The sequence below is a fragment of the Myotis myotis genome, unplaced genomic scaffold (genome assembly GCF_014108235.1).
Source record: "Myotis myotis isolate mMyoMyo1 unplaced genomic scaffold, mMyoMyo1.p scaffold_m19_p_5, whole genome shotgun sequence".
In the NCBI taxonomy this organism is placed as follows: Eukaryota; Metazoa; Chordata; class Mammalia; order Chiroptera; family Vespertilionidae; genus Myotis; species Myotis myotis.
This window is the reverse complement of record NW_023416357.1, coordinates 102,944,220-102,964,330: the sequence shown is the minus strand read 5'-3', so window position 1 is coordinate 102,964,330 and position 20,111 is coordinate 102,944,220. Positions and strand designations below refer to the sequence as shown.

Here is a 20,111-nt window from a genome sequence, read left to right as displayed (position 1 = left end):
CACTCTGTACCCTTACAGTGTAACGAGCCCTAAATGCGGACCTAATGGCTTTGCTGAGCCCTGTGAGTCTCTAGAGAGACCCCCCAAACATAGCAAGAAGCCACCAGACCCACCCTCTCCCACCCAGGCTATGGTTATGCTGACCGGCTAGCTGGAGCCCCGCCTCCGCGCTCGTACCTCAGGGTGGAACTGCTGCTCCGTGCGTGAATGGCAGTACTGACAGCTGTCCCCACTGTCACACCTCGAGGGCTCACCCCACTCATCGCCGTGCTTCACGCTGGGGCACGGAGTGGACCTGGGCGACAGGGGGAGTCACAGGAGGGTCTAGAGACCAGCTTTGTGTGTGCCGGGGGTGCTGGTCTACCCGCCTGCTGCCGGGCTCGCCTCTCAGGACGGTGCACCCACAGGCACACGGCCCCTGCAAGGGCCGGCCTCTTTCCCTCTGAGGACAGGCAAGCACAGGGTGAGTGCCATCTGGACCCAGACAGTACTCAGGAGCCCCGGGGTTATTTTCCACAGAAACTAAAGGGAGTCTAAGTCGGGGCTCCCCACACTGGCGTGAGCAGCATCTCGGAGAAGCGGCCGGACCTCCCGAAGCCAGGAGGCGGCGAGCCCATCTTTTCTCGAGGTTGTTTCAGAATTGGATCTGAGGCCCTGGCCGCTTGGCTCAGTGGATAGAGCGTCAGCCTGCGGACTGAGGAGTCCCAGGTCAGATTCCTGCCAAGGGCACATGCCTGGGTTGCAGGCTCAATCCCCAGTAGGGGGCGTGCAGGAGGCAGCCGATCAATGATTCTCTCTCGTCATTGAGGTTTTTTTTTCTCTTTCTCCCTCTCCCTTCCTCTCTGAAATCAATAAAGGAATTTTAAAAAATTGGATGTGAGACTTTTCCCTACACTATGAAAAGTCTAACCAAAATCCTCCCTTTGTCGTGTACTTGGCAGCATTATTGTAACTTGTTTGGTTTCATAGAAAAAATACCACCAGTGGTAAGTAAGACTTTTTGTTTTCTTGGTTTTTTTAATCTTTATTTTCTAACCCTTCCATATGCAGTAAACTCACTTTACCTTCTCCAGCTAATATTTGGTCACTAAAACTTAGCCTACTAAGTTAGGCTCTCTGCTCCCTGACTGTGAAATGACTCAGAGGAAGAACAATGACAGGAACCCAACTCTCCACAGAGACAGCGGATCCCCAGGCAAGGGAGGGGGCAGCAGGTAAGCAGAGGGGCTCTTTGCTCAAAGGAAAAGCGGGACAGGAAGCTCAGGGCCTGGAGGAGGAAGGAGGCAAAGGCCCAGGGGCCTGTGGGCACGGGCTCACCGATACTGGAACCTCCTGGGGTTCCGCCGCCTGTCCCTGCTGTTATGGTAGTGGGGACACGCATAGCCCTGGCGGCAGAGGCGTGGCGGCTTCGGGCACTGCTCGGTCTTGTAGCTGCCCAGCACGAAGTTGGTGTCTGAAAAACAGGAGTCCACATGTAAACGAATACACGCATGCTCACAGCACATGTGCTCGTAGCAGCCCTAGTCATACAGCCAAAAGGATACACACCCAAGTGTCCGTCCACAGAGGAAGGAAGAAGCACAGTGCTCCATCCGTACAGAGGCATAGTATTCGGCCATGAAAAGGCATGAAGCACAGACACAAGCTACAGTGTGGCTGAACCTCAAACACATGGTGCTCAGTGCAAGAGGCTACACACCAAAGACCACGTATGTGTGATTGCACTTATAGGGAATGTGGAGAACAGGCAACTCCACAGACAGAAGGTAGACGAGTGGTTGCCGGGCTGGGGGAAGGGAGAGGAGGGAGTGACTTATGATGGCTATGGGGCTGCTGTGGGGAAGCCAGACAGAGGGTGGAACCAGAGAAAGGTGGTGGTTGCACATCTGAATATACCACAAACCACTGAGACGCACACTTTAAAATGGTTCGCTTTAGCCCTGGCATAAACAATGGGCTCTGGGTGATCACGCGTTGACACAGGTTCAAGACTGTACCCAGTGTCCCTCTGTGGTGAGGACGTGGGCATGTGGGGGCAAAGGGCTCTCTGTACTTTCCACTCATGTCAAACCTAAAACTCCTCTAAAACCTAAAGTCTATGTTTTAAATGATTAACTTCATGTATCTGGATTTTATCTCCAAAGCAAAAACACACAGAAAGCCACCAGGGTCATTTAAAAGCAGTAGCCAGCCCTAGCTGGTTTGGCTCAGTGGATAGAGTGTTGGCCTGCGGACTGAAGGGTTCGATTCTGGTCAAGGGCACATGCCCGGGTTTCGGGCTCAGTCCCCAGTGGGGGGGACGTGCAGGAGGCAGCAGATCAATGATTCTCTCTCATCATTGATGTTTCTATCTCTCTCTCCCTCTCCCTTCTTCTCTAAAATCAATAAAATATATATTTTTTAAAAAGCCGTAACCAATGAGAGGATTCCTAAAACTCCTATCCTCTCTTGGGCTGGTTAATAACTAATACCTTATTACATATCTGGGTTTTATTTCAATTACAGCTGACATTCAATATTATTTCATACTAGTGTACAGCATAGTGGTTAGGCATTTACACAATTTACGAGTGATCCCCCCGATAAGTCTGTACCCACCTGACAGCAGACATAGTTATAATATTGACCATATTCCCTATGCTGTGCTTTACATCCACGTGATTATTTTGTAACTACCAATTTACTTATTAATATGCTGTTGTTTTTAAATGCATCTGCTCGGTGGGCTAAACATTGGTAGCTGAGGAACCAGCAGGAGGGAGGGAGGGGCGAGTCCTGCTCACGGTGCAGGTGAGAGCAGCAACGCTATGCACAGGGTACGTTACATGACCATACCATCCGTCCAGGCCACATTCAGCTTCAAATTGCTTCTTACATGACAAGTGATGCTAGCCACACAGCAGGGCATAGAGACAACCAAAGGGGTTTGGGCAACAAGAAAGCTGACTTTAAGAAAATAAAAATTGTAAGACATTTATTTACAAGTACTGACGGAGTGCCTGGGACAGATACGAGGTCCTGTGCCAAGTGGTATGAAACACACATAAATGAACTGCATGACAATAACCGTGAGACACAGAGGCTCACAGGTGTCCTTCAGTAGGTGAACGGATAAATAAACCACAGTCCATCCACACAAGGGAATATTATTCAGTGACAAAAAGAAATGAGTTATCAAGCAATGAAAAGACAGGAAGGAACCTTGAATTCATATAATTCTAAGTGAAAGAAGCCAGTCTGAAAAGGCCACACTTGGATGATTCTGGAAAAGGCAAAACTACCAGAGACAAAACAATGGAGTAAAGATCAGTGGTCATCGGGCCTGTGTGGCTCAGTGGTTGAGTGTCGACCTATGAACCAGGAGGTCATGGTTCGATTCCTGGTCAGGGCACAGTCCTCAGTAGGGTGTGTGCAGGAGGCAGCCAGTCAATGATTCTATCTCTCTCTCTCCCGCTCCCTTCCATAAAATACATTAAAAAAAAAAGAGAGAGAGAGAGACTACACAGCTCCATGTGAAATGAAGTGAAACAGTAAAAACAATTTAAAAGGAAAAAAAAAAAGAGAGAAAAGCTCAGTGGTCTCCAGGGGGTGGGGGAACAGAGGGACGACTAGGCTGAGAGAATTTTTAGGGCAGTGACACTACTCTGTGCGATGCTCCATGAATAGATACACATCATTATACATTCGTCCAAATCCAGAGAATGGACAGCACCAGGGTTAGCCTAAAGTAAACTGTGGAGGTTAATAATAATGTATCACTCTTGGTTCACCAACTGTAATAATGTACATAATGCAAGATGTTCAAACTGAGGGACCCTGGGAGGGGGCATGGAAACTCTGTACTATCTGTGAAAGTGCAAATTTTCTGTAAACCGAAAACTTCCCTAAAAAATAAAATCTACGGCCCGAGCTGTTTGGCTCAATGAATAGAGCATCGGCCTGGGGACTGAAAAGTCCCAGGTTCGATTCCAGTCAAGGGCAGATGCCCAGGTTGTGGGCTTGATCCCCAGTAGGGGGCGTGCAGGAGGCAGCCGATCCATGACTCTCTCTCATCATCGATGTTTCTATCTTTCCCTCTCCCTCTCTGAAATCAATAAAAACATATTAAAAATAAATAAATAAATAATTAAAATAAAATGAAATCTACTAATTAACAATCTAAACCACCACCTATGGGTGAAAAACAAAACATGGAAAGACAGTGTGCAATGGCTCTTCTGAAGAAGAAGGTGGTTTCAGCGCCACTGGTGGTGTCTAGAGCGGCGGTGGCCAACCTTTCGGGCCTCACGGATCACCAGTGGTCCTCGGACTGCCGGTTGGCGACCACTGATCTCGAGCACTTGGAAAACGGAAGCCAGAGCACCTGAACCAGACAGACTCCTGACCCAAACCCAGGCGCAGGCACCAAGGTTACTCCGTAGGGCCCTGCGAAGCTTTGGGCCAGCCTGCCATCACCTCCTCCCACTGTCCTTCCTCAAGCTCAGCCCCTAACGGTGCTGGGGACCGTCGCCCACACCTGCGCTGCGAACCAGAGCACCGGCTTTAGCAGGTAGAAGTCAGGGAGGGCTACCAGCTGGCAAACAGGAAATGGAACGTTCTCAAAGGCGTTTTCCAGAAAAACCGAACAATCCCGAGGGAAGCACTTATCCTGGATGCTAGGGAGCGGGAGCTGGGCACACAGCGTTTCCCGTGGGGAGATCTGCCCCCAGCAGTGACATCACAACATGGGGAGGACCGCAACAGCACACGCGGTCGCCCTGAAACTTGGAGTAGGGTCCCTGGGCCCCCTCCACATCCCAGACGAGGCCAAGGCCATGGTCCTCAGTGCTGGTTCAGCTGGGGGCCCAGTCCCGAGTCCTCGGTGCTGGCCACGCAGGTGCCACACACAGTGCCAGGGCCAGAGCGGGGGAGCAGGAGGTGGGAGGGGAATCCGGAAAGGCCTGTGCATCACCTTTATTAATTCATCCCTGGAACCGCAGCCCCAGCACAGACATCCTGTGAGCAGAGGAACTCACTGCTCACGGGACTACAGCCCCGCAGCGTGGTTCATGCATGTTCATGCATGAGAGTCAGTGAAGGAAGGTGGGGGAGACACAGCATTACTTAGAGGGGTTTTCTTAAACCCTCACTGCTCTTTGGGATGCTCTGAAACAGGCAAATCCAAGGAGACAGAACGCAGACCAGCGGGGGCCAGGGACCAGGGAGGGACTGCTTAATGCGGACCGAGTTTCCGTCCAGGAGATGGAATGTTCTAGAATTAGAGAGTGTTGGTTGCACAACATTGGGAATGGACTAAATGCCACTGAATCGTTCACGTTAAAATGGTTAAAATGACAAACTTATGTGATGTGTATTTTACCACAAAAAAAGAGATTTCACTGCCCATGCCATCATCTGTGGAGGCTGCCAGGGATAGGGCCCCACAGTCCCAAGGGATACGGCCATATTTCAAACAAACCCCCAGGGATCTAAGGCTGCTGATCTGAAGGCCCTGCAGGGGCCCACAGGGCAGGGTAGGCAGCGCCATGAACAGCAGCCCAGTTCTGGGAGGGCCCATGTGGTAAGGAGCTGTGCCAGCTGTGCACCCTCCCCCCAGAGAAGCCGTGGTGTGAAGTGGCCGGGGGGCCGGATGCCTGGGCCCAGACCCCCTCAGTCCCAACAGCCCCCACGGCCCCAGGACCGAGGGTAAAGTACTCGACTCGGCGAGTCCGTTTCCCATCTGGCCTACAAGCGAGGGCAGTGAGGCCACTGCGGAGGTCACTCTACAAGCAGTGCTGGGGCCCCGCCCCTCAGGGCCGCCATGGGGTTACCTTGCCACCGGGGGTCCTCGCCCAGGATCTTCTCGATCATGGCCTGGCTGGCTAAGACCCCAGGCTGCAGATCAGGGACGCCGTCCCCACCGCCGAGCTGGCCGTTCTGCAAGGCTTCCTGGGCCTGCAGCTCCCTGCGACCAAACAACACAGCGATTACGGCTCTGGAGTGTGTCCAAGCCCTTCCCGCAGGTGGAAGACTCATTTGGTTCTACCACTTTAAGGAGCCCCCACATGTCCCTGGAGGGGCTGGCGGCCTGGAGGGTTCAGGACAGTATCCTGTGTCCCTCGGGCACCCCCCTGCCCTGGGACAGCGGTCTTGACCCAATTCCTCATGACTTGAGAGCTGGGTGTGTTTCGTAAGGATTCGCTCATCGCTCATCGCCCTCACCCCCTAGGGAGCTCCCTGTTGCACGAGTCAGAAGAAAGGAAACTTTTTAGAATAAAATCAAAGCCCAGGAAAAGAGCTGCTTAGGACCAGTGATGCCTGAAACTCTGGGGAAGTGAGCCGGTTCCCCGCCTGCCACTCACCGGATGTCACACACCGGGGGCCGCAGGTCCAGGGGGCCGTGGGCGAAGGCGCAGTGCGGCCCGTTCTTCACGCAGTGGCCCCGGGCGTCGGTCTCGTGGATGCACGTGCCCGTCTTGTAGTAGCGCAGGTGGTACTTGCGCTCGGTGTCGCCGGTTGTCCGGTGCAGGTACGGACACCTGGGGAGCAGAGGGGGGACACAGGCCGTCTGGGCCTTAGGGCCTGGGGACAACCTCAGCGCCAACCTGCTCCACTCCTCCTTCGCGCCCGGCAGCAGCTGGCTCGTTTTCCTTCCCTCAGCTATCTGCTCTCCCCGAAGGACGGACATCGCTGCACGGGCCACTTGGCCCTGATCTGGAAGCCTTGCCCAGGGCACTCCGACCCCACATCCCTCAGTTACACGTGGTAGAAAGCACAACACCGAGTTTCCCTGAAAACCATCCTGGATAATTTCCTGAACAAAGTGTGGAAAAATAAAGTTCACTTCCAGGCCTCAGCCCCGTCACGCACGCTTCCTGACAAGCGTTACTAATAGAGTGGGTGGCCGCTCCCATCGCCCATCCAGGCACCTGAAGGAGGGAGGGACGGCGTCTGGGGAGAAACATGGGAGCCGGGCCATGGCTGGAGGACGCTGGTGGGAGACAGGTCAGGAGAGAAGCGAATGGGATGGAGGGACGAGAGGGGCAGTCACACAGGCCAGGGGCGGCTGCGAGCCGCTCGCTCCCTGAGAGGGCCACACGGTCTCAGGCTGCCGAGCACTGACCGGTCCCATGCTGCAGGGAGGCAGCAGCTGCAGACGTGGTTGAGAAGGATTCAGTCCATGTGCAACATGGGGACTGCGCCTGCCGCGAGGTGGGTCCCCCAGACAAGGCACACGGCAGGAGGGGAAGAGAGACACAAGGGATCCTTGTGGCAATGACCCCTTGAGCAGCCTGAGAGTCAAGGCAGGGCCAGTTGCTACAAGTCCCCAAATCCAAGGACAGTGAGGCTTGGGAAAGGCCCACTCCCACCTTGCTGTCTGGCAGGGTGTGGACTTGGACCTGGATGCTGGGGGGGCCCTGTGGGCATGGCTCCCCATGCAAAGCACAGATGGGTGGCGCTTTGCCACCTTACAGGACCCAAAAGTAAAGTAACAAACGACTTAGTGAGCATCCATTCTAAACCCTTATCTTATGAGGAAACTAGGCTCAGAGTGCAGACAGCTCACCCCAGACCTAACTGAGCACCTGGGTGGGCAGGGCCTAAGGAGAGATAGACACAGGGCGCCAGATAAGTCCCCAGGTCACTGGAACCAACCAAGCAGAAGGCAGGTTGGAAGGCCGCTGGGAGCCCAGATCACACCCAGAAGAGCTGGATGAAGGACTTCCAGAGATGTCTGTGTACCACGATCGTGGCAGCATGGTGCTCACTAGCTCAGAGCCGGAAAGGACCCAATGCCCATCAGCTGATGAACAGATAAGCAAAGCGTAGGCTATGCAGACAACAGAATACAATCCAGCCATATAAGAACAAAGTACTGACACACGCTACGTGGATGAAACCTGTAAAACCTCATGCTAAGTGAGAGATGCCAGACACAAAAGGACACATATCACGTATTCCACTCACATGGGGTCCCTAGAACAGCCAGATTCATCGGGACAGGAAACAGAGGAGGTTACCAAGGGCTGGAAGAGGGGCGAATGCGGAGTGACTTCTCATGGGAACAGAATTTCTGTTTGCCGTGATGGAAGGAATTTAGAAATAGTGATGATGGTTGTCTAACACTGTGAATGTGACTGATGCCGCTGAAGTGTACGTCTGAAAACGGCAAATACTGCCCTTGTCGGTTGGGCGTCGTCCCACGTACCAAGAGGCTGCCAGTTCTATCCCCAGGCAAAGGCACAGGCCCAGGGTTGCAGGCTCAATCCCTGGTAGGGGACTGTGGGAGGCTGCTGATTGATGTATCACTCTCACATCAATGTTTCTCTCTCTCCCTTCCTCTCTTTCTAAAAACCAATTAAAACTCTTTAAAAAAAGAATGACTATCGTATCACTATGTATTAGTATGAAAAGGAGATGTTATGCATACATACAGCACTCTACGTGCCCACAGAGAAGATGACTGTTTCCTTTGTGTTCCCAACAAGGAGCTCCAAGAAACATTTTGGGGAGATATAAGTGACATGACAAAATATTAGCATAATTACTATATCCTAATTGACACACCCTTGCCTAAAATCCCTATTATAAAGTTACAGTTTAATATATATATGATATATTTTATATATATTTCAAGCTCCTCCAAGGCCTTCCCTGTGTCCGCACACAGCGCTGCCATGTAACACAGTTTCTGGCACCCGGGACAGGAGGATGTCATGGAGAACCCTCTGCCACGCCAGGGAACCTGATCTAGAACACAGGACCCCTCCCCGTTTACTCATACAGATTGCTATCATCATAAATAAAGAACTTGAAGAAATAAAGAGGCCAGGAATTCACAGAACAATAGGCTAGGGAAATAAAGAATCTACAAGACAAAAAAATGTCATGGGTCATGACCACTGAGAGGCACTTGGCATGGAAAGCCCCCTGCTCCTGGGCAGAACCCAGAGCCGGGCTGCGGAGAAGCAGACGCCGTTGCCAGAAGAAAGCCAGAGCGCAGCGACTTCTCTGGAGGGGCGTCTGGTGACACGGAACGAGACGGCAGTGCATTTACTCTCTCCCCAAATGACCCACTTCTAGAGACCGGCCCCAGAGAAAGACGGCCCCCCAACACGATCTCTGCAGGGCTGTCTGTCACCCTCAAAGGCTGCAGACAACCAAAGTCCTGGAATAAACAAGATGGCAGTGCAGCTCTGAGGAACAGGGGGTCAGTATGGACAACCAGGGAAGGGGCACCAGGAGGTGTTGTGAGGGAAAAACATGAAGAAATGGGTGTTTATATCGGAAGATGGGGAACAAGAATATCTATATATCAGCTTATATCAAAAATTATGGAAGGAGCAGCAACTGTTTAATGGGGAGAGAATTTCAGTTTGGAGATGGAAAAGATGTGGAGATGGATGGTGATGATGGCTGCCATGTGAATGGACGTAATACCACTGAAGTGGACACTGAAAAAAGTTAAGGTGGTAACTTTTATTACGAAGTAAACAATTTAAGCTACTAGGAAAGCCACCATTTTACAAAAGCAGTTCTAACCTTCAGACCTACCTATGCATGTACTACAAGTCAGGCATAAGGAGCCCCCAGTCTGGGGAGGGGGCACCAGCGCACCAGAGCTGAGGCGGCCTTGAAGGTTCTCTACAGAATTCACTCCAAACAGCCGCAGCACAGCAGCGGGCTCCCACTTCCCTAACGTTAAATCTAAAGTGTCATTTGTTCCCTAATGGCCCCTCAGGGTAGCTCTGCGCATCATTTGTTTCTTCTCCAGGACCACTGCCACGGCAGCTAGAGTCAGGCCAAGGCCTCTTGTTCCCCAGCACCGAGCACCAAATAGACACCACGATGTCACTCAGAGCATGTCACCTTCTTCATGAATTAACCCTTTGCCGTTGTTTGTCTACTCTCAGCCACCAAAGCTTTTTTACCATTCCGGTCGTATGTCTGCTCTCAGCCACCACAGCAAGGAACCGTACGAATCTTAACTCTATTCATTCATGTATCAGTTCATAATTTCTCTGAAAGCTCTTAAGTGTCTAAGCGGCCCTGTCACGAACCAAAACACTGCCCTGACAAATCGGAGATATCGAAACTCAATATAAACAAACGCGGTCGTTCCACACTCGCCATGCAAAACACCGTGGCGAGTCAGTCGCCTTTTGAGAGCGAAGAAATCGACAAGCTTCAGAGATACTTCGCAGAATTTCAAATAAAGCTTTATAAATTACGTTTAACTGTAATTAGGCATTCTCGCTTGTTATTTCAAAATAATACTCCAAAATGGCAAAAAGAAAGTTACCGAAAGAAGTGTACTGCGAATCTGAAAGTAACAATGAAGAGTTTTATTTTGGCACCTTGAATACTGACTCTGACGTAGAAAGTGATAACATTTGTAGTGATTCTACCGGTAGTGACGTAGTTCCAAAAAAGAATTAATAAATCTTGTTTATCCTTCATAATCTTGCATGGTATGTATCACTGCTCTTTTGATGGAAATTAATTCCGACCAGTACGACACCCATGTCCAAATTTAATACGACCGCAAAGGGTTAAAACATGAACTGACCTTAAAATACTGGAGAACATTTAATAAGAAGAAATTGGCTTCACCTTAAGAACATTTAAGAGGTGAAAGGGAAAACCTCAGAGAATGCCCAGTGACAAAGCCAGGCCCCCTCCCGGGCTAGGGAAGAGGCCCCCAGGGATGGCCTGACACCACGTGCAGATTCCTCCTTGCGCAGGAGTGCACTAAGCCATCCCCAGGACAGCTGCCAGCCTTGCAGCACTCGCCAAATTCAGGGTGACATCCATGGTTCTCAAACTTGTCCACAACAATTAGTGACCTGAACACTATCACTAAAACAGGGCTCCTGATGGCATGGCGCGGGGGCACGTGGCGTGGTGCATGCCGGCCCCCGGACATAGCTCTACCACAGGGCTGTGCAACCACTGAACCAGGATGGGAGGAACAGGGAGGAACACCAGATTGTCCCTAACCAGCCCAGGCCTAGCAGCTCAGTTGTGTAGCCAAGGCTGTGGGTTTGACCCCTGGTCAGGGCACATATAAAAACCAACCAATGAATGCATACATAAGTGGGACAACAACAAAAGACTGCCCTATCCCTAAGGCTCCAGGAGAGCCTAAAATTGCCCCTTTCTCACCCGAAACAAAACTGGACCCACCAAACTCGGACCTACTGCACAACAAGACCAGTCTATGTGTGTGAGACCAAGGTGGCCACCGAACTCAAACCCACTGCGCATTAGCATCCACCTGTGAACTGGACTGGGCCTGGACCAGGGCTCCCACACGGGAAAATGGGTCAGAATCACCTGGAGGGCAAGTTCCCGGTGATACTGCTGCTGCTAGTCTAGGGCTGGTCCAGGAGACACACTGGGCTGAGAATGACAAGGGGGATGACCCCCTCCAAGTCCTCCAAGCTCCGGCACAAGTGGGAGAGCAAAACACAGCACAGAAACGACTGAGGTGCAAAATGGAACAGAATGAAGCAATCTGATAGGAGTTTGGAAAATGAGCAAAGGCAGAAAGACCTGTGTGCTGCATACAACTGGGGGCAGGGTCAGAGGTCCTGGGGTCAAGGTGGGGGGATGGTAAAAGGGTGGAGATTATAGGGAGAAGCCAGTGTGTCCTCTTACTGCCTCTCCTCTCAGACACTGGGAGTGAGGGTTTGCCAGCCCCCCATGTTGACCACATCCATCTGTTCATCCCTGGGCCCTGCAGCCTCTGGCTTCCAAGGGCTGGCCCTGAACTCCTGAGCCAGGACAGTGACCCCTCATTAGTCCCTAAGGGGGAGCATCAGCTCCAGCAATGAGTGCACCTCCTTCCTCTGCACCCAAAGAGCTACCACTCTCTCCCAAGGACAGAAACGTCTCTCCACCGGCCCCAAGGGGCACCTGATCTCCCCGGGCCAGGCCTTTCATCCTGGTCACCATCTCTGTCCCAGCCCTTCACCAAAAGCAACAGGAACTGAAGTGCTTGCAATCAGTCAGTGCTTTTAACATTTTTATATGCGTCTCTTACAGATCCAACTCAGTCACCTAATTGTAATTCTCTTAAGCTGGTTAATTTGTAACCAAAACTGTGTTTTCACCCTGGCCCACATGCTCAGTGGTTAGAGCGTCGGCCAGAGCACGGAAGGGTCGCAGGTTCATTCCTGGCCGCGGTCAGGAGTGTTCAGGAGGCAACCAATCAATGTGACTCCCTCACAGGGGTGTTTGTCTCTTTCTCCCCTCCCTTCCCCTCTCTGAAAATCAATGGAGAAAATATGCTGGGGTAAAGATTACAAAAAAAAAAAGTGTGTGTTCTCTTCTAGTCTACAAGTAGCCCCAACTATTGAATATGATACTCTAATATTCTACACCTGCCCTTGGCTTTCACCTTACCCAAAAAGCACAAGCAGAATGCACTTGTAAAATGCTTAAACAACAAATTTATAACCACCCTGAAGTGAACGAACTTCCATCTAAGTCCCAGGTACTAAGACACTCAACTTTAAAAAATTAAACATTGCAAAAGTATCTTTCAACAAAAGGTCAAACTACACACAAGTATGATACAGCAGGGACACCAAACTTCGGGCATGTAGAAAGGCTTCCTTAAATCAACAAGCTACCACCAGGATTCACAAGGGAAAGCCCGCTGAGTCACACATCATCTGCTCCTCCTGAGAGGCCTGTGCCCCCAGCTGCCCGAAGCGCAGGGAGCAGGGAGGTATCTACGGTGAGAAATGGCAGGGAGCCCCACAAAGAATAGGCAGAATCAACCTGTAAAGTTACTCCACATAATGAGCAGGCCCATCTATCTATCTATATACCTATATATATAAAAGGCTAATAAGCAAAGTGTCCCCTCCTGCATTCCAAGGGAGACTGGGAGTTCCATAGCTCGCTATGACCTGTGCTGACCACCAGGGGGTGGCGCAGAACGAAGGAAGGCCCGGATTGCCCGCCAGGACTAGGGACCCTACCTGTGCATGAATTTTGTGCACCAGGCCTCTAGTTTCTTATTAAAACAAAAAAACTTGTAACTGTGCGGGTCGGGGACAGCCTGTCTAGGGCAGGAGGAGGGTTAACAGAGAACAAAGCAGAAAACATTCACTCAGCGCACATACAGTTAGGAACTGCCTGAATTGTTTTCCAATAAAAATGTTCTTCTGGAGGGGCGTTCACACCCCTGGGGAGGGCTTTTTCTTTTTAAATGTCAGAGCCCACACCTGTAAGTGCCTGACCAGCACCGAGAACTCCGCACACGCAGTATCCTGTAGCGAGGTCTCAACCAAACCTGGGTTCAAGGTACGAAAACCAAGACCGAAGCTGGCAACTCTCAGTCCCCGCGGGGAGCAAGCCGGACAGCAGGGGGCCGAGGGCCGTCCACACCCGACGCCTCTCACAGGGCAGTTTTCAATACGTGGCTGGACCCACAGAAACTTCCGGACAAAAGCCGCTTTCCTGGCAGCCCCAGCCTCGGAAATACCGGAGGTGGATCCAACCAGGTGGGAACACCGACCCTGTGGAGCTGGGCCCGCCCCGGGAGCGGTTTTCTGCGAGGCCAACTCTGTCCGCAGGTTAGAGAAAGCGCCCAGCGCCCAGCGCCCACCGCGAGGCGGACCCAGGCGGTCCCTACGCGCCCGGGAGAACAGTTCCCACGGGGGCGGGGCGGGGCGGGGCGCGGTGCACGTGACCCGGGCGGCCAATCGCGGCCCGCGCCGGGTAAGGGGCGTGTCCACAGAACAAAGGGCAGTGGGAAAGGGAGGACCGCTGCACTCCAGCGCAGAAGGGACCCTCCCTGACAAAGGGGTGCCCGTCCGCCGAGGAAAGGGGGCGGCGGCGGGGCCGTGACAGTGGAGAAGGCCGCAGACGGAGGGGTGCGGGAGGTAAGAGGGTGACTGCCTGCCCAGGAAAAGGGGTGACAGTGGGGTGGGGCATGACAGCGAGAGACCACGCAGAGGTGACAGGGAAAATGCCCATGGAGGGGAGGGTGTGACAGCAGAGGAGACTGACCGCCCGCCAATGAAAGTAAGTGGCAACAAGAGAAGGGGTCACCAGAGAAGAGATGAGCGCAGGAGGAAGGGTAACTAACTGCCTGTCAAGGAAAAGGGATGACAGTAGGGGGGCCCATGGAGACTGAGACGAAGAGGGGGGCTCCCAGGAGGTGACGGCGGGAGTGGGGGATGACATCAAGGGAGGGCACCACTGGGAGGTGGGTGATAGTGAGAGGGGGAGTGTGACTGCCCGCCAAAGAACAAGAGTGACAGTGGGGGTGTGACAGCCAGGGAGGGGCCCCTGGAGGAGGGTGATGGCAGGTGTGTCAATCCTCCTGCAGGCCTCACCCCTTTCTGGCTCGGCCCCATGTTGCCCCCAGCAAGTGTCAAGAACAACGTTAGATGCTTCTGTCACCTGACAGAAGGGTTGGCTGTAGGGTCTTTGTTCTTTGATACATAGTCATGTTTTAAAATAATAGGTTGACAGTACAAATGCTCAAAATAGAAATTTCAAGAACCAATGAACTGAAATAAAAAGGAAACAGATACTACCTGTCCTTGCTCTGAAAGGTAGTATCTATTTACAAATCCATGGCAACCTTTTGTGGACCAGAATATGTAATTCCACAGGACAAACTCCAGGGTATTCCATTTGTAGGTGACAGGAAAGTCCCTCTCCCAGAGAATGAGTAAAACGAGCAGTGACTGCTAAGGAGAGGGCCCCTGGGGAGATGTCCGGCTGTCAAACTGATCCTGAAGAGCTGAAGCAAGTCATCTGCTCACGAGAAGTTACAAACATCTTTAATAAGACACATGTGACTCTCTTACTGTGCACAGATGTACACAGGATGTATCCAAAACAGAAAGTGCCAAACAAGCCTCTTGGTCCTGTTTCTCAATGATAACCGTATACCATTTAGACTACACTAATATTTTTATTTTAATAATATTTTATACTTTTATAATGAACAATTGCATATCACTTGATTACTATTTGCGCCCAGCTTAAAATGACCAGCTGCAGGTAGATGTTCACTGCAGAACTCTCATCTCAAAAGAATTGGACCCCATCCCCAGCAGTGGGACTGAATCAACATCAAGACATCCAGACTCTGGGACCCAAGACAGCTATTAAAATATGCTTTCTTTTCACGTATTAAAAGCACCACCAATGAATAGTGTCGCTTAATCCCGATACGGGACTCTAGGATGGGGTCAGACATGCCAGGAGACTGGATCCCCAAACCACGGTCAAGCAGCAGGGCGACTCAGGACCCCAGATCCAGAGAGGTGACAGACATGACCACGGGAATTGGGGGACTGATACCAGGCCTCGGCTAGACAAAAACATCTCTCTTCTGAAGAGTCATCTGCAGAAAACATCGGCTCAAGAACCATACAAAAAGGCACTTTTCAAACTTCACAGAAGTAGAGCAATCCTAACCGTGGTGGAGGAGTCCACATGATTTCAACAGGCTTCAAGCTGCCTTAACAATTCCATGGGATTAGATGGTGTTCAACGAAACACCTTTCAGTAACTGAATAAAGTTTATAAAATGACCACAGATTAAAAATGGACTTCGTGGCCTAAGCATTCTGGAAAATGAAGGAAAACAGATTCATCACACCAGACTCTGTGTGTGGGGGAGTGAAAACTGTCTTCATAACTGAATCATCTCCCTTCAGAGGATCAGGGGATAGAGCCTGAAGACCTCCCCAAATTAGATCCCCTTCCAGACAGAAGCTGAACAAGCTGCTCTTTTCAGAGGATCGGAGGGCACAGTGATGCCACCCCACCTCCTGGCAGGAATGGATGTCCCCCAGCCCCATCAATCAGCCCACAGGAAAAAAGCAAAACCCACTGCTGCCTACCAAGCTGTCTATGAATATACAAGCTGACTGTACTTTTCCTGTTTTCCCATTCTATACACAGGGTGGGGCAAAAGTAGGCTTACAGTAGTTCATAATGCAAGAAGAATCTGTTATTTCACGCACTCACAACTATAAACTTGGTGTTCAAAACACCATTAGGAAACGTGTAAAAAAAAAGTCAACCCAAACAAAATCTCAAGTTCCTAAACTTTAAAAGTGCTGCATAAATGACAGCCTGCAAATAAAATTGCTTAAAAAAAAACAACTAAACATGTAAACAGCAAAAAAGGGAACATTCCAGATACATTTGCATAGTGTGAGTATACGTTCTAACTAACGCTCTCGTTATAAACACAATGGACAACTACAAAAATGGTCCTAAACCTAAAAGCTGTACCTCCTTTGGGCTGGTTCTAATATAAGAAATTTGGAGAACTGTAGCAATCAGAAGTGGGAAGTGAAGCAAATTCGGTTTGAATCATGCAAGGTTTATTCCGTGAGACACACAGTTCTTCCCACACTGGCCTAAAGATAGGAAAATCCTCCCCACCGCCCCCCACCAAACCAGTCCTGGTCATCGGAAAAACTTCAGAGAAAAGAAAGGATCCCCTGTACAGGCGTGCCAGATGATGAAAATAACCAGGGGTCCGCCCGTCCCCAGCCCCACCCCACCCCCTGCAAGGCCAGGTCCAGGGGCAGAGCAGCTGGTGCTGCCCCCTGAAGGCCAGCACTCCCCTCCGCCCCCCCTCCCGTCCCCCCCCCCCGCCCCCCCAGCCCAACTCACTCGTCGCCGTCGGGGCACACGCCACTGGCCTCGTCGTACTTGGAGCAGTACACGTCTGGGCTGTAGTTGAAGGTGCCGTCGCGCCTGCGGAGCGGTCTGCGCCGACGCTGATTTAGGAAATGCCAATGGAAACAGGTAAATGGCCTGTGCTGGGCGCACTTGTGCTGCACAAACAGGGAGCACTGCTCTGTCCTAAACTCCTTTAGATACCTAAAAAGACAAACAGTGTTGCGGGTCGCCTCCGCCGCCGCCGCCGCCGCCAGCAGGCAGCAGGAGACTCGTGGGTTGGGGCAGGGACGAGGGTTGGCCTGACCCGTGGGCCCAAGGCAACGCGACCCCAGGTGCGGCCCCCATTTCGAGTCCAGATGGCCCCAGGCTGCCGCCCTCCCCCATCGTGAGCCGAGGCGCGTTTCCCGGATCTCAGGCGCGATCCCCCAGAACCCACGCACAGCCCCCCATTCCGACCACAGGCGCGTCGATGCAACTCCAGGCGCGCCCCGGCCCACAAGCCCAGGTGCCATTTCCGACCTCAGATGCAGCCCCCCATCCCGGACCCCAGGTGCAGCCCCTCACTCCGCGTCCAGATGACCGCCCCCGCCCCCCTCGTCCCCAGCACAGGCGCATTCCTCCGATCCCGGCCAGGGTTCACCGATTGCAGGCACGACCCTCAACCCCAGGCATGGGCCCTCCAGGCACAGCCCACCCCCATCCCCATCCCCATCCCCATCCCAATGCGCGACTGCCACTCGGGCTCCAGATGATCCCAGACGGCCGCCTGCCCGCTCCAGGGCCAGGAGCGTTTCCCAGACCTCAGGTGTCATCCTCCAGACCCCATGCATTTACCCGCCATCCCGACCACAGCCACGACTGCCCACTTTCAGGCACGACACCGAGACTCCAGGTGAGCCGGACCCCAAAGCCCAGGTGACGTCTCCGACCCCAGGCAGAGGCAACCGCAGCCCAGATGGCCGCCCTCCCCGCCCAGGCACGGTCCCACATCCCGGCTCCCAGGCGCAGTCTCCGCGCCCCTCCCGGACCGCAGGCTCTGTTCCCCGACCTCCAAGCAGAGGCGCGTGGACCCCGGACCCCCGGGCGTTCCCCAGCTACCAAGCCCCGGTGCCACCTGGACCCTAGGCACCGACTCCGACCTCAGGCAGTGGCAGCCCGAGTCGGATGGTGATCCACCCGCCCGGAGTCCAGGCGCCACTCCGGCGGAGGCCGGGCGAGGCGCACACCCGGGATGGCGCGGGGGGCGGGGGACGGGGGCGGCACCGGGCCCCAGGCCGCACCGGGCGGTGGCACCCAGGCCCAGGAGCGCGGGGGCACCGGCTGGGAGCGCACGGGGCCGCTCCCGACCCGCTCCCGTCCCCGCCGCGGCGGCCGAGGCACTGACCTGTAGTGGGTCGGCTTCTCCGTCTGCGGGGGGGACCCGCTCAGCGCCGCCGCCGCCGCTTTCGAAACAGACGGCATTTTCAGTCAAAACAATGCAGCGCGCATGCGCCGCGCGGGCCCGCCCCCGCCCCTCGGGATCTTCCCCCACGCGGAGCCCACCGGCGCCCCCGGCCCCGCGGCCACGCCCACCCGGCCGCCCGGGCGCCGCCTGGGCTGGCGCCTCTCGGGGAGGGGCAGCTCCGCCAGCGCCCAGCGGCCAGCTGCCATCTCCAGGCGACCCTCGCGGACCCTAGACCAGGCCCCGCCGGGGACACACCCCGGACATGGGCCGCTACCACTCCCGCATCCCCCGTGCATAGCGTTTCCCCCACCCCCGCGGGCGCCCGTGGTCCAACTGCACACCCATCCTGCACTCGCATAGCGCTCCTCTGCCCACTGCTGCCCTGAGCATTCTGCCCGCCCGGTGCGACCGTGAGCTGGGCTCCAGGGGATGGAGCCAACAGGTCCTCGGGATTTAGACAACCTACACAGGCTGCTCGGTCACACTTCACTCACTCACTGACTCTGATGCCATGCTGGGTGCTGAGGCTGGAAGAATGGGTCCAACTGCTTAGGGCTGGATGTGGGAGAGATGGGGAGACATAGGGCATGTTGCTCGTGGGAACGGAGTTTCTTTTAGGGAGTCCGAACATGTCCTAAAATTAGATTGTGGTGATGGGTGCCCCCTGTGAATATACTAAATATCTTTAATAGGATATTTAAATGGGTGAGTTAAGCTGATTTTTAAAGAAGAATCCAAAAGACACATGGACACCAACAGGGTGGGAACTCAGGGAAGCAGGCAGCAGCCGCCCCAGCTCAGCTGACCCTGGAGTAAGAACCAGGGTGTGCATTTCAGGACACAACCCAGGCCCCAGAGTACATTATTCTGTAAACATTTTTTAAAATGTTCAACTTCTCGCCAGGCATGGCTCAGAGGTTGAGCATCCATCTACGAACCACGAGGTTACGGTTCAATTCCTGGTCAGGGCACATGCCCGGGTTGTGGGCTCGATCCCCAGTATGGGGCATACAGGAGGCAGCTGATCAATGATTCTCTCTCATCACTGATGTTTATATCTCTCCCTTCCTCTCTGAAATTAAAAAAAAAAATGTTCAACTTCTCTAGTAATTTAAAGAAATGCAAATGAAAACAAGGCAAGAGTCCCGGAGTGGGCGGAACGGCATTCTGCAGTGTTGGGGGCCTGCGACCAGACAAGCGCAGCACAGCTGGGAGGACAAACAGGCGCTGAACTTCACAGAAAATGATGTTCCATGTCTAGGAACTGACCTAAAATCAGATTCAGATAAAGATCATTATCAGTCACTCAGCAAACACTTGAGAGCGCCTAACAGAACAGTAATGGTGACATGGTTAAGTTCAAGGGCTATGCCATGATTTAACAACAATGCTCCTATTGACATGAAAAATGCTCCTGTTTAGGTTAAAAACAAAGCAAGGTATAACAGTTCCATATATTTGTTCTCAAGTATGTAAGTTATTTTTTGAACTACAAGTATTACAGTAAAATAAAAGCTATCATTTGCTGGTGGGGTAAATGATTATCTTCTTATGTTCATTTTCCAAATGAATTATTACCTTTACAAACATTACATTTAAACCTGGGAAATGGCAAAAAATCAATATGGTATTTTCTAAGAAAATCAAGGAGAATGAAGCAGAGGACAGGACTCATTCATTTGTTGGAGGAATGAAGAGATCTTGAAGGCTGCTAGTAAGTGGGGAAAGAAAAAGAAGTCTAGAATAATTTCAAGGTCCCTAGCTTGGAGGAATACATAACAAAGAAACAGGTTTGGGAAGAGATGAATTCCACTTTGCACCTAAGCTGTTTGAGGAACCTTTGAAGTCCAATACTGATGTATAGAGAGCCACTTTGGAGCTCAAAAAATGAAGTTGGCTCAATTTAAAAATTAGTGGTTGGGCATTGTCCCATACACTGAAAGGTTACTGGTTTGATTCCCAGTCAGGGTACCAAGAAAGAAAAATTTAAAAAATCTGGGGATCTTCACTGTAGAGG

General features: G+C 52.5%; 1 protein-coding gene across 6 annotated transcripts in view; it reads right to left on the bottom strand.

The window, feature by feature from the left end:
- The window catches only part of UNKL (unk like zinc finger), a 51,814-nt gene extending 32,751 nt beyond the window's left edge, over nucleotides 1-19,063 (bottom strand). For 2 of the 6 annotated variants that reach the window (XM_036310631.1, XM_036310632.1), the window contains exons 1-6: nucleotides 18,035-19,058; nucleotides 16,642-16,851; nucleotides 6,342-6,518; nucleotides 5,811-5,944; nucleotides 1,318-1,453; nucleotides 178-295 (exon numbers count right to left, since the gene is read on the bottom strand). In XM_036310631.1, coding sequence (XP_036166524.1) covers nucleotides 178-295; nucleotides 1,318-1,453; nucleotides 5,811-5,944; nucleotides 6,342-6,518; nucleotides 16,642-16,851; nucleotides 18,035-18,111 — 852 coding nt within the window. In that variant the 5' untranslated portion in view covers nucleotides 18,112-19,058. Of the gene's footprint in view, nucleotides 1-177; nucleotides 296-1,317; nucleotides 1,454-5,810; nucleotides 5,945-6,341; nucleotides 6,519-16,641; nucleotides 16,852-18,034 lie in introns of those variants that run through there. The other 4 variants (XM_036310633.1, XM_036310634.1, XM_036310635.1 and 1 more) reach the window with 4 other exon arrangements.
- Between the last annotated feature and the right edge of the window lie 1,048 nt (nucleotides 19,064-20,111).